General features: G+C 37.8%; 1 protein-coding gene across 2 annotated transcripts in view; it reads left to right on the plus strand.

The window, feature by feature from the left end:
* Positions 1-298: 298 nt before the first annotated feature.
* Positions 299-14,993, plus strand: part of LOC109018025 (putative leucine-rich repeat receptor-like serine/threonine-protein kinase At2g19230) — a 73,319-nt gene continuing 58,624 nt past the window's right edge. The window contains exons 1-8 of one of the 2 annotated variants that reach the window (XM_035691940.1): positions 299-777; positions 1,617-1,749; positions 1,962-2,033; positions 2,307-2,378; positions 2,465-2,545; positions 2,709-2,866; positions 3,682-3,887; positions 3,985-4,111. In XM_035691940.1, the coding sequence (XP_035547833.1) occupies positions 405-777; positions 1,617-1,749; positions 1,962-2,033; positions 2,307-2,378; positions 2,465-2,545; positions 2,709-2,866; positions 3,682-3,887; positions 3,985-4,111 (1,222 nt within the window). In that variant the 5' untranslated portion in view covers positions 299-404. Of the gene's footprint in view, positions 778-1,284; positions 1,358-1,616; positions 1,750-1,961; positions 2,034-2,306; positions 2,379-2,464; positions 2,546-2,708; positions 2,867-3,681; positions 3,888-3,984; positions 4,112-14,993 lie in introns of those variants that run through there. The other variant, XM_035691941.1, reaches the window with a different exon arrangement.

Here is a 14,993-nt window from a genome sequence, read left to right on the forward strand (position 1 = left end):
AGGTATTGATCAATCATTTCATACCATCCTGAGGGATCTTTACAACTAAAATAGAGCTCACCAAGCTTCTCTATATATTAATTCACTGTTTGTTTTTATTTTCTCGGTACCGGGGATTCATACAATTTATACCATTGCGTTTATTCATCTTTGGCTCACGTTCATCAGTTCATATAAAAGCTAGCGCTTGATTGTTCCAGTACCATTTTGTTCTAACACTATCTGGCCGGCGCACAAAAACAATTGATGCCATTTATAGGTATCCAGGTGATGCGTACGATCGGTTATGGTACCCTGTGCCTTCAAGAGTAGAAGCTGATTGGATTCAAATTAGCAACAACTCGACCATTAAAGTCTCCAGCAGTGAATCCAGTGATCAAGCTTATAGATTGCCAGCAAAAGTGATGAATACTGCTGCCAAAACACAGAACGCGAGCATTCCCTTAAAAATTTACCACAACGTGACCGGCCTGCAGCCAGGTTCCCTTTCTAAATATTATTGTTACTTTCACTTTGCTGAGGTTGAGAAACTTGAACCTGACCAGCAGAGGGAATTGACAATTTCTTTGAATGGTAAGCGCTCTCTGGCAGAAACTGTTAAACTTGATTATCTAAATTCACATACCATGGTCCAAGATAATCTAGCAATTAGCGGCGAAGCGTGGTTAAACTTCTCAATAAAGGCAGCTCCGGGAACTCAGCTTCCTCCAATCCTCAACGCCTATGAGTTTTTCGAGTTGAAAGAGCTACCAATAGAACCAACTGACACAGACGACCGTATGCCTTCTCTTTTCTTTATTTCTTGTACGGATTATGTGCAGCATTTCGGTGTTTGGAGATGGTCCTGATCTGGATAAATAAGTAGGAGTCTTTTCTAAACAAAACTAAATATGCTTTTTCTTCTCAAGTTTCGTTGTTAAAGGTCTAATTATTGATTCTAATATTTTAGAAATGTTGGATAATAATTCGGTCAACTTCTTTGATCATAATAACATTCATGACGGTCTATTATCAATATTAATCCTCATGGCGTGGTTTTCGTTCTGATACCAATTGTTAAAAGTCCCATTACTAATCTAAAAATGATTCTAATTTTGTTAAACCTTTAACCTTGAGATCTCGTGTGAGTGGTGATTCCCCAATGAAATTTTGGCAGGACTGAAGCCCCCAGCATGCCCTACCATTGCATCCTCTTTGCAGGGGTGTCCCATACTGGGTGCACTCGTCCAAGATGTGTACCTGTTTAATGGTTCCAACTCCTGAAAGAGTTGCATCAGTTTAGTGTGAGGCTATAGTCCCATGGGAAATCCATCACCATGTGAACCGATAGTCTCATTGGGGTGCGCACTATTATGATGTAATTAACCTCACACATCTTCAGAAGAACAATTTTGCTGTTGTCAATAGTTTTTTATATATCAATGAAATATGGTTTTCTTCCATATGGTCATACGATTAACCACCAAAGCAAACTTTGTTCTTAGAAATGGCATGGTATCATGAGTAACAATTTTACAGTCACCATAGAATCCCCAACCCCCCCCCCCAAACACACACACACACTTTACTTTTCAATGATTGTCTGTTGATTCTAGTTTTGCCATTAAAAATTTTAGTTGAAGCTATCATGGACATCAAGAAATGGTACAAGGTGAGAAGAAACTGGCGAGGCGATCCATGTGTCCCAAGTAATTACTCATGGCGTGGTTTAAACTGCAATAACGACAATCCTCCAAGGATCATCTCATTGTAAGTGCGCTTCCGAAACATAAAACTTCTGTGGAGGCATGCTATGAAATTTCAATCACGCTGGGAAACTTTCCTTTTGACGGAAACTACAAAGATAGTGTGGCTCCCTTGTTCACAGGGGCCAACTACAAGAGAATTTTATTTATTTATTATTAATCGCAGCTTAACATTAAACAATGGCAATAACTTCCTTGTTTCATAATTTCAAGCAGGAACTTGAGCTCAAGCAATCTGATAGGGGATATCGCTACTTCATTCTCCAAGCTCGAACTACTGCAGTCCTTGTGAGTCTTAATTTGAAATGTGATAAACATTTAAGTATTCAGTTTCTAAACACCAGTGTTAGCAAGACACAACAACACTGTCAACATAGCCTGCCAGCTTGAGATTACCAATTGGTAGATGGACCTCTGATTGCTGAGATGTTAATAATTAGAGTGCATTTGTGGGATTTAGTATATAAGTCCTGTTATTTAGTATTGGTTTTCAAGCACGGAAAACAATTTTTTAGCTTAATTTGCTAATATTTTTATGCAAGATTTTTCTTTCTTTTTCAGGGATTTGTCATTTAACAACTTAACAGGGCCACTGCCACAAGTTTTGGAACAGCTACCTAATTTAAACACTCTGTAAGACGTGGAACTCTGATCTAGGTGTTGCGAACAATACCTTCAGGGAAGGAAATTGAAGTGATCTACTAACACTATCTTTGCAGGGATTTACGAGGGAACAAGTTCACAGGTTCAATTCCTGAGGCTCTTCTGGAACAGTTTAGGAATGGAAAATTAGACCTAAGGTTAGATTATCTTCCTACCTCCAATATTTCTTTTTCTCGATTTACTTATTAATGTTATAACCACTCTATCCTTCTTTTTTTTTTGCATGACGGATGGCAACATCTAATATATAATAACTAACCCTTACATCTTTACTTGATGCCTCGATGCACTTTATAAAAGGGTTGATGCACATCCAGATCTTTGTCTGTACACTCCATGCAAGGGAAAGAAGAAAAATGAGTTTTTCATTCCAGTTCTTGCATCGTCTATAACAGCAGTCTTAATCCTTCTCTTCATCGTTAGTGCTCTTGCTATATATAGAAGGAAAAGAGGATCAGGTAGTTCGTTCTTTATTTTCTGCTCTTGCTTACAAAGATATAGCACTCAATGGAAATTAACCTTATTTTCTTATGATACACTGAAGTCCTTCATAATTAAGTCCGAACAAATTTATAGAAATATATAAAAAAGAACACGATCACGGAAGGAAACTGCAAATGATCGATAAATGAATTGCATTAGTGGAACACCATGGTAGGCCAAAGTGATGAATGCGCTCATTCTACTCACCTGGTGCTTGGGTTCAATTCTCACCACTCATGTTTACACCTAGTGAGAAAAATGTATTCTTCTTTAGATTGGCTTCTTGATGCCCTTTCTTGCTCAAACATTAAGATAATATTAAAAATAAAGAGTCTCGTCCTCCCATTCATTATCCATTCATGGTTGTACTGTCTATACCATACAACCATGGCATCTCAATCCCCTGCTATTTAGTAAAATCAAGTATCCCCAAAATCTTCAATAAGTGGGACACCACTTCGTACCATCTTGAGGCTGACCTTGAAAAAGGATCTAACACATCCTAACATAGACAAGCATGAAATCCAGGACTTCTTCTAGCATTACTCATTGTCAAACTATAATGCAGAAACCTAAGCTCAGAACACTACAACATCACTGCATATAGGATTTGGTTGTACAAGCCCGAGGGTTAATGTGCATTCCCCTTTAGGATAAGGGGACTCGGGATTTAATTATAGTAACAAGCATGAGAGATTTAAAACATAAACTAATCACATGACAATGCCAGCTGCAAACTTATTTTTAGCAGAGGTGAATGTTTCAATTTTGATAATCTTTCTTGCTGTAGACATGGTTACCAAATCTAGCATCAAATCAAAGAATCGACAGTATAGCTATTCTGAGGTTGTCAAGATAACCAATAACTTCAAAAACATAATTGGCAAAGGGGGATTTGGAAACGTGTACCTCGGCAAATTAAAAGATGAAATTCAAGTTGCTATTAAGCTTCTCTCTTCTTCATCAAACCAAGGGTACAAGGAATTTAGAGCAGAGGTTAGATGGAATAGGCGCCAGTGTTTGCAATTACTTGAAAGTTTCAAAGACTACAATTTCACGCAACTAAACAATGGAACTCCATTTCGAAATGCAGGCACAGCTGTTAATGGTAGTTCATCATAGAAACTTGGTTACTCTTGTTGGATACTGTGATGACGGTGAAAACAAGGCCCTCATATACGAGTACATGGCTAACGGAAATCTGCAGCAGCATTTGTCAGGTAGTTGCAATCTCGTTTTTAAAGGCTCCTGTCATCCTATGAGTCGATAGCTGTAGGTTACATTCATCAAATCAAAAGTACATCATAAGTTGGCCTCTAGTTAGAGCAAGCAACCTGACACAGTGCAGATCATCCCGAATCCTTGTCAAATCATTTCCTATAGGTAGTCCCATAAGTTTATACAATGAGGATAATGAATCTGCATGTTTCACAGAAATCCGACGGAGATTATTATTTTCTTGCATGATTGTAATAACCTGGTCTATTTGTTTATGACAACCAAACTAAAATGAGACAAAATTGGAATGTTTTTGCTGCAGTGACAAACCCAAATGTCTTAACATGGAATGAGCGACTTTGTATGGCGGTGGACACAGCACACGGTTTGCAAACAAATTAACCACATAATTATTCATCTTCAGCATCTTTGATTTTTTTTTTTTTTTGTTTGCTGGTGGAGTTACAGGGTTGGAGTATCTACATAATGGTTGCAAGCCACCTATCATCCACAGAGATTTAAAACCATCCAACATCCTACTAAACGAAAACATGCAAGCCAAGATAGCTGATTTTGGGCTTTCTAGAGCCTTTGCCACCGAAAGTGATTCCCATGTGTCAACTTGCCCAGCTGGCACTTTGGGATATGTCGATCCGGAGTAAGTGTTTAGACCTACTGACTTCTGCATAGCTCTTTTTTTAGTTATACTGTAATCAATTATCATGTCCAAAGTTCTAGTGAAATTTGAAACACACTAAACTTTTTGTCCTAAATTTTCTACTACCAAAATATGTTTTCCCTTGAGCATCCAAAATCTCCAAAATGTATGGCCTGCCCTGTTATGTAAATTGGACACCCTCACTTTATTCACCAGTGCGAGTTGTCTAGATCATTATTATAGGTAATAATTTGAAGCTTTAAATCAGTATTTGGGTTTCTTATACTGTTCTAATGACCCTCGTCTGTGTTTTAATTGCAGAATTCCAACATCTGGGAACTTCAATAAGAAAAGTGACGTCTATAGCTTTGGGATTATTTTGTTTGAGCTTATAACCGGTCGCCCTGCAATAATAAGAGGTCCTACGCGAAACAATCACATACTTGATTGGGTTTATCCTTTGATTGAAAGGGCAGATATTCAAAACATTGTTGATCCAAGACTAGAAGGAGAATTCAACACCACTTCTGCATGGAAAGTTGTGGAAATAGCCATGTCGTGCGCACTGCCGGTTGCAATCCAAAGACCAGACATGAGTCAGGTATTGGTAGAACTAAATGAATGTTTGGCTCTGGTATTGACTCGTGGAGGAAATCAAAGGATGACAACCGAGTGTAGAACTTCAAGCATGCCACACAACATGTTCCATTTGGTGCTAGAATCAGAAATTGCTCCCACCGCTAGATAGTTTCTGAAGAAAACTATGCTCAAAAGTTCCGTCAATACAATATGACAAGTGATCTGTTTGAAGACCTTATTATATCCTTGTGTCATGTGTGTATCTTTTTTCAATCGAGTATGAGACCGATTACTATTATGCATTTCAACAGCTTTCTAGGTTCTGTTGGACTTATAAAGTACAATGATTACTATTATGATAATCTACATGATGCAGAGGAAGCTGAATAGATTTTATGCAACAATATTAAGGGACCAATTAATCAATATCAATTCAAGTCACTTTCAGAAATAAGATCCTCTTCTTTTAGTTTATCATCATCGCATTGAGAATCGAGTAAGAAGAGGAGAATGTGCCAACAATGTATGTGGGATGTAAGCTATCTGCCTAGTTGGATGAAGCAGCAGAAGCAAGCAAGGCATTTCAGGCCTCCAATAGTCGGAAGAAGAAAACAATGCTGGTTGTAGATGGAAGAAAATGTGACTCTGTGAAATCCTTTAACAAAAAACCTTCCTAAAAGAAAACACTCTTAGAAATGTTTACTTAGAATAGATCATTTAACTATTTTTTTATTACAAAAATATTTTCAATCACCCTTTTCTGCAAAACCTTTGTTGAGGCTATAATCCCACTAATTATATGCAGGATACTAACTTGTTTGCACCCACTGTAATATTAGTCAAAAGACTCAAAACTTTGACAATCTTCAAACTTGATTTTATTTATTAGAATTCCAGTAGCTGAACTCTCTTTAGATCATACGAAAACTCAAATTGTTTTCTTGTGGTTTACATACTCCAAAATAGATCATTTTGATCTTTTGTGGAGGTATGGAAAAAAAATTCCCTCTTTTAATTTTTGGATTTTGTTTTTACTTTTATACATTAAGGGAGCATTAGGGATGCTGTGATGTGATGTCTCTAACAGTTTATTAATGGAGTTTTTACAAAGAGATCAACATAATCAATCTAATAATCATGGGGCCTAAAGTTAGATTGAAAAATACAGAGCAATTTCATTTTGAGACAAACCATATGGACTAATCAAATAAAAATGGTAAGAAAAATATAGTACAACACACATATATATATATATATATTGATAATAACCAGACATGAAATTTGTTGAAAATATTTTAAAAATAATTATATATTATATTTATTATTGATATTATTTTTAGATTTATTGAAAAGTTATGAGTTATTTTGAAAATAGAGAAATTATAAAAAAAATTGTTCTGGCCTAGTGGCATTGGTGGCCTTAATTGACCCAAAAAACCGATTTTAGTCCAACGAAAAGTTACAAATAAAAAAAAGAAAAGAAAAATTCTCTCCCCCCTAAAAAGTATTCAAATACGCTCGTAACTACTATATGCATATCATTGCTAGTGAAGATACTATTATCTTTAAAAAAAAAAAAAGGCTTTAAAATATATTCTTTTCTAACAGTATTAACTATTATCTGAAAATTTAATGTCTCAAACACATATTCTGTCAATAAGTTGAATTAGCTGATTCTTTTGATGAATCAGTTGTCCATCACAAGGTAATTCTTTTCGCGAATTTTACGCAATAAGAAACACATGATTGCAATGCATCTAGCTAGTGACCGAGTATTTTTTAAAAATAATGATGTTGGTCAATCAAATTTAATATTAAAATTCCGACCGCAGTATTTCAAGGAAAATCCAGACTACAGCAATCCTGCTTACAACACTAAATATGGAGTTTATGTTGAGGGCTGTGGACTCAACAACGTGATAATGTCATTGGGACACGATGACTACATGTATTTGGTACATCTTTTAAATCCTAAACAAATCATTTAAATTTCTTTAACTGCAACGAGAAAATCTACAACTTTGGAATGTCTTTTTCAGGTGGCAAAGGAGAATCAAACCACTCTACCTTCTGCAGCTCTTTTTATCATCAGATATCACTCCTTCTACGGTGAGTAAGAAAACAGAGAAATGCCATAACTTGTATCCAAGCATGCCCCTTTCGTTTTGATGGACATACTTGGTATTGCAGCATGTAAGAAAGGGGCACCCATAGTGGGCACCCCTTCACCTTCTCTTGACGGTTATGAAGTGGTTTAAGAACCACTTCATGAGACTTGATGACTGGCCATTAAGGGCTAGCCGGGGGTTACACTTAGAGGGGCTATTTACATAGCCCCTCTCCCCTTTGGAGAATACATGCATCACAGACAAGAAATCTCTCTCTCAAATGGTTCTTTCTAGTCCCGGCATTTAGGCTATGGAATATGTGGGTGTTGCTCTGGTGTTGCTCTGGTATTGCTACGTAGCACACTCCACCATCAATACGGGAGATTCCGGATGAACGACGATGACGACGAAGAATCTGTGGAACAACCGCACTAGATCCTAGATATTTCCTGTGTGGTAATATCGCTTCCGCTGTATATTTTGATCTATTATTTCTAACATTGGTATCAGAGCCTAATCGGTTGTTCCCGATTTGTGTTTTTTTACGTGCGTATTATAATTTCATTTACTGAAATATTTCTGCACGATGAGTTTTTTTACCAATGAGTTGGCTGCCGTTACGGTGGTAGCGCCATTGTGGAATGGCTGCAACCACCCTCTTGAATCAACAAGAACCCGTGCACGTGGAGTTCAGATGATCAAGACGTTGGGCTGTGTAATCCAGGTGCTGCTAGCACCGCAGGAGGCAGCGACGCGCATCGAATGGGTGCTGCGTCGTGTTCAATGCTTCGGTGGGCGCGCTTCGACGGAGGCGCTGTCCTCTGCTGTGCACAGAGCAACGTGCACCATGGTGGTGCTGCAATAGCCCGCGCACAGAGCACGGAACCTCCATTGTTTTTGGTGCTGCACGACTAGCACCGGTTGGGTGCTGCGTTTCCCATAATGCTGCGCGGACAGGCAGCGCAAGTGCAACGGTCAACCATGCACTGAGCTGAGCAGGAGCGCTCCGGGCCCTGCAGCAAGTAACACTGCTGCAGGCTGCAGTGCCTTGGGCACTTAAGGGCGGTGGCGGCGAGCACCAGGTGCTGTGCGCACCAGGAGCCTCGCGCACCAGGTGCGGCGAGCACCAGGTGCCGCGCGCACCACTCAGCAGCGGAGGAAGTCAAGAGCCCCGCGGAGTGTCTGCCATGGAGGGCAGAGCCCCGTGCGCTGGCTGATAGGGTGGCGACGAGCACTGCAGCTTCGGGACGTCGCCCATGGCGCAGCCTGCACAGCGCATCGCACGCAGTTGTGTGACGCTGCCATGGTGCAGCATTGTACACAATGCAACCCACTGAATGGGGGCGGCGCTGCCATGGCTCGGAGGACCTTCGGTGTCTCGGTTAGATGCCAGCCACACAGCAACCGGCGGCAGTTACAAGTGCAGTTTTATTTTTTCATTAGTTACAAGCATTGTAACCGTCGGCTGAAGGAGGAAGATGAACAGTGATGTTCATGAGTTTGTGATGAAGTTTGGGCTGGTTTTAAAAAGGAGTTGGGCCTATTTTTTTTTTTAAATCAAGTTCTGGGTCCGGCCCATGTTTTTGTTTTAGCAAAACCCATCTGTTTTAAGTAAAGGAAAACAGTTTTGGTTTAAATTATTTATGGGCTGTGGGCTGCAAAAACTATTTGTTTTATTTCGGTTGAAAAAGAAAAGCCCAACTAGTTTTTTAAAATGCAGTCTAGGTCATTCAAAATAAATGATTGAGTGGTGTTTTGAACCCAAGACCTCACACGCAAAGACTTAACTCAACCATTTGGGCTAGAGCCTATTATTGGTAAGTTTGCTGATTTTAGTTATTTATTCAGTATTTTATTGTGGCATAAATATTTTTTTTGAAATATTTTTTGCATGTGATTATGGTTATTAAATACATGCTTGCCATGATATTTTTTTTTTGTCACATTTGTTTGGCATTTTATTTTACGTTATAAATTGTCAAGATTATTATTTTTTCTGAATAATAATTATTTGGATCAAATGTGATGTGATCATTTTTGTACATGTATTGTGATTACATGTAAATGTATGAGCTTATTTTATCACTTGTATTAGACTATTTTTTTAGAACTGTCTTCAATTTTTTTTTGGATGTGATAAACTAGAGGATTAAGTAGCCCGAGTTTGATTTGTCCATGCTTATGATTGGCTTAAATTGATTTCTTCGATCTAAGAAGAAATTATTTTTTCATGAGACTAACTCGGTAGATTACTTATCCTAGTGGGAGTATGGTTGAGATTGATTTGGAATTAATCTCCTATACAATATAAATTTGCGCGAAAATTAAGTTAGAAATTAATAATTAGACATTGAGGCGCAAGAGATGATTAGGAAGCTTAGCGATTTTTCGATCTTGCGACGTGTATTAATTATTTTTCTTCTAACTTAGATTAACGTGGCAAATTTCATAGATGTGTGTGATGCGCATAGTTTAGTAACTTTGAGATAACTAAGAATAAAGCCAAGAGATTATTTATACGACTTAATCGTCGCATTAATCTCCTCCATGAGCAGTAGTTGGAAACAAATAAAGATTATTTTGAGAGTCAGATAGTCTTAGATCATCATTGAAAAACCTCTAAAATGTCTAGAATAAAATTGGAAGTGCGCGTGGGACGCATGCACTACAATTTTTATAGAAGTTGATGGGATCAACTATCATATAGAGCTAAATCACTATTTTGCCTTTAAGAATCTTGTGGGTAATAGAAGAAATTGCGCGTTGTTTTTGTAACGTAAAGATTAATTGCTCCTACATTTTGAGATTGAGTATTATAATCTTAAAGCAATTTAGATTACTCACAGATAAGAACATACTCTCTAAAACTTGCTAGTATGTCTGGCGAGTAAGGATATTAAAATCTGAGTGTGCAAGCGTGTTGAGGACATTCTTGATTGGCACATTCATTTTTTTAAAGATTTTATCAGTGCACCTTTATGTGGTATTAGCATTGGTAATCTTGCTCAAGTTTTATTTCTCTTAGCGAGAACAGATAGGTTCTTGCAGATATATAAACTTTGGAGCACCCCTTGAGAGTAATACCAAGCACCTTGGAGGTTTGCATGGCAACTGTGGCAAAAGTCTGAATAATTAGGTATGACTTATCTAAACCTAAACTAAAAATTTTGCTCGTGATGGCATTGATGCAAGATAGGTTTTAGGTTAAGATAATTTCTCGCAATTTTTTTTTTCTTTTTCTCTCCTATAGTGGATTGAAGAAAATGAAAAATATTAAGTATGCAAGAAATAAAGATATATCGCTAGTTAGCAGCTAAAACGTCGCATACTGCATTTGTTGCACAAAACGATATTTTTATTAGTGCTTTTAATGCGATATTTGTGAAGTCTATACCTAATTTGATTTAAGACTTATTGAAAGTAGTGGTGTTAGTGAGAATTCCTAGATGTTTGGAAGTTGGATGGTCACTCATTGACTCGGTGGTATTATTTCTCGGGTGGGAAAATGATATACTAAAATATGCCATAGAGGCATAGGATGATGGGTGTGAAGCTTGAGAAATTAAAAATTTTCTCGCTAATGAGATCCCTCTCCTTGGTTTAGTAGAGTCAAAGAGAAAATGCAATATGAATATTTTTCTATGTGAAAGTTCCTAAACATGCACACTAAGGACTTTGATAATAAATATGTTGTTTCATCATATAAATACGATCCAAATTTTTTTTTGAAAATATATATTTTTCAGTTAAAATTTTTTCGAAATCGCAATCGTATGAGTTATATGATGAAAACAATTATCTCGCAATTTATTGACTTGCTGAGAATGGTGTTATGAATGAATTATGGCGCAAAGCAGTTGTTACATCACACTTGGGTTGATGTAATATGGGTTGCAGCCTTAATTCTGATTTGTTGTCCTTAGATCGAGTTCATTCGCTTTTGAGAAAGGCTGAGTGACTATTTTGTGCAAACGTGAATTCTATTAAAAATCGAGAGGATCTAAACTTGATCATTTTTTTTGGTTGAGTTAAGAAAATTACTCGTATTTTCGGCGAGGGTGGGGAATTGTGGATTTTTGTAACACTTATTTTTGGAAAGAACGTTTTCATCACATTTCATTCCACATTACCTTAACCTTATTTTTTCAAAATTCTATATTTATAAGATCGCCGAAAATAGTGGGAGTAATTCAACAACTAGTGGGAGTATACCTTTGAGTTTGACTTAAGGTGTACCATTAGTGATAGTGACTCCCAAAAGTTATAGACTATAAGGATCCTCATAAATAGCGTGGTAACTTTATATCAATATTCTTTCGTCGTTTAGAGACTAGAAGAGAATATTTATAATATGGCTCCGCTAAAGATATTGAATTCACATAGTAGGAATCCCAACATAGAATCTTAGATTCGCTTCACTTATATGATCCAACCTGGGGTTGTTGATCTAATTGACAAAGGAAAAATGGAGTTAATAGATGTATAGATCCATCTCTTGGCACTAATTAAGTTGCATTTAGATAGCTATTGATCGCATATTTATTGAAACTTTTCTTGAAGGTGTTAAATAGCTGATTCTCATAGGAGAATTATATGGTTGGCCTTTGTGATGTTTAGGCATGAAGTACCTTGAGCGCATGATTGTTGCTAGTACTATTTTGGTACAGAAAGCGAATGAATGCTGCTGGTGTTTTTTACATGTGGCCTCGAAAAACCATCTATTCAAAGATATCCAATGTACCTAGTCGTTTTTTTGTTATTAAACGATTTTTTGAATAAAATGGGATTCTTTGAACGCTGTTGACAATATTAGAAAAGTGTCATCATAAGAGATATTGCGAACTGGTTGTCTTAGATAATTAATTGTCGCTTAATAAGAGTTTTTCCATACTATGAGGTGATGGACATGGGTTTGTGAAAAGAAGCTCAGATTTTATGTCTTGTGAGACTGTTTTTTAGGAAAACAGTTTCTAGGAGCTCTTGTTCAAAATCCATAGACAATTAATGAGATGGAAAATACTAAAGAATCTAGTTTTGCCTATATTGTTTGATGTTTCCATTATGGTTTGCTCATGGGAGTTAGAGGTTAAGTTTTTTGTTAGTGGGTAAATATGGCTTACTTGACTAAGTGAGTTTGTGATGCGATTGTCGTTAATAGTAACGACTAGACTATTATGATTGTCTTTGGGGGCAAAGGCCCTAATCGCTTTACCCTTAATGAAAAATAAATAATGGTTATCTCACATGCTTTTGTTGAGTACAAGAGATTTAAATGAAACATTGAAGTCGCAAATTAAGTTTGCTGAATAACATTTGTGGTCAATTTGTAGATTCTTAAAAATCGCAGTTAGACTCGCTAACTAGAACCTACGGCTTATATTGAGAGTTTGACCTAAATGAGATTCGCGATGAGTCATCGCTGACTTCATGATTGTGCAAAGGACTTTTATATTTAAAAATTGAGTCTCTTGGTAGGAGCATGTTTAGGAAAGTTACTACATATTAGAATGCGCATGGAGAGAAATGGTCATTAAACACCACTTGAGAGTTGTGGTTTAATAATTTGTTGTTGACCATGTGATTTCTCTGTACCTCACGGTATTGCTCGTCATGCACATGATATTGATGTGTTCTATGATCATGTGGCGTGATTGGAAGCATTCTTTGGTATGCACACACATTCACCATAAATTTAGGAGTTATGGTGAAAAATGTATATTGACAGGCTTAGATCGGCTCACTCACACGAGCGATCACCTTTGGCGCTACAAAGAGGTAGCAAGCAAAGCTGAGACAATGTGTCACTCAGTACTTGTCTAGAGAGAGATAAGTTGTAAGACACAAAAAGATATGTCGCCTTAGTGGGAGCTAAGATGAGGTCTAATGACCGTGCATGGTTACCCACAATCCATGTAGCCTGTGTTTTAGCCAGATGCGAGAGCCTCTTTGGCGCTTTGGATAGCGAGCAAATGGAGGAATTCGGGTTAGGCGCTGAGATAGCGACTAGACCAAGATTTGTACGGTGAATTGAGATTAGATATACACTCTTTTTTTGGAAAGAGAACTCCACCGTAACATGTATTTCATACTACATGTGCTTTTGCGACCAACAGTAGAGGTGAGTGAATGGTTCCCTGCTTCCTCACCGTGTGAGTCTTGTAGGTTATAATTGATGACCTTAATTTATTTATGCCCTTAGGAGACCTTTGACTATGTCACGAGGTTGATGTTTTAGTGTCTGCTACTTTGGCATGTTATCTATGGCCATGAATGATGCGGTCTAAAGAGGCATTGCTGGGAAAGCGACTGGACTGAAACTAAATGACATGAGCGCGAAGGGAAGACTATTTGGTAACACATCGATAATGGTGTATACTCATTGCCGGCAAGTTATGTTGCTTCTTGGGAGTTGCAATATAGCTGTGAGTACATAATGTTTTATGGAGATTGAGCATTGCTCTGAGTCATTTGGACTCGAGAGGGATTAGGGATGCTTAGTCTGATGTGACCAAATGAGTCGGGGCATAACGAGACACTTTTAGGGATATTACTATGCTGGTCTTCTTTAGGAGAGATTTGGTATAGTGCTCCCATTTTTCTTTTACAGCTGTGCTTGATGGTCGCACAGCCTATTTGCCAGTATGAACAAGATTGAGAACATATTGAGAGATGCAGACCTGGGGTCTTGCCCACTATGTGTGAGTGGGAGATGTAAGAAAGGGGCACCCATAGTGGGCACCCCTTCACCTTCTCTTGACGGTTATGAAGTGGTTTAAGAACCACTTCATGAGACTTGATGACTGGCCATTAAGGGCTAGCCGGGGGTTACACTTAGAGGGGCTATTTACATAGCCCCTCTCCCCTTTGGAGAATACATGCATCACAGACAAGAAATCTCTCTCTCAAATGGTTCTTTCTAGTCCCGGCATTTAGGCTGTGGAATATGTGGGTGTTGCTCTGGTGTTGCTCTGGTATTGCTACGTAGCACACTCCACCATCAATACGGGAGATTCCGGATGAACGATGATGACGACGAAGAATCTGTGGAACAACCGCACTAGATCCTAGATATTTCCTGTGTGGTAATATCGCTTCTGCTGTATATTTTGATCTATTATTTCTAACACAGCATTACATAGATCAGAGGCATACAAGCACTTAATGAATGAGGAGGATGTTGAGAATCTAAAATGGCTCCAGATATTCAAGTAAGAAAATATGGCTGATATGTTCATTTCAAATCGAGGGTGCACACTAAATGTCATTTTATGGGTGCGTTTTTCATGCAGCAAATATGACCTTTATAGCAAGAGCAAGGTTCGGATCGATGTTGAAAAGGTTAAGCCATACTATCTTTCCCTCATTGAAAAGGTGAGCACCGTGGCGGCATCATCAAGCTAATTGTTCTTCCCTTTATCACCTGCATTATTATTTATTGGTTGGAATTTACTCTTGACACAAACATTTTTATGCTGTTACAGTACTTCCCCTCGAAGCTAAAATGGTGAAAACTCAATAGATTTGAAGTTTGACGAATCA

This window comes from Juglans regia, chromosome 7 (assembly GCF_001411555.2).
Source record: "Juglans regia cultivar Chandler chromosome 7, Walnut 2.0, whole genome shotgun sequence".
Taxonomy (NCBI): Eukaryota; Viridiplantae; Streptophyta; class Magnoliopsida; order Fagales; family Juglandaceae; genus Juglans; species Juglans regia.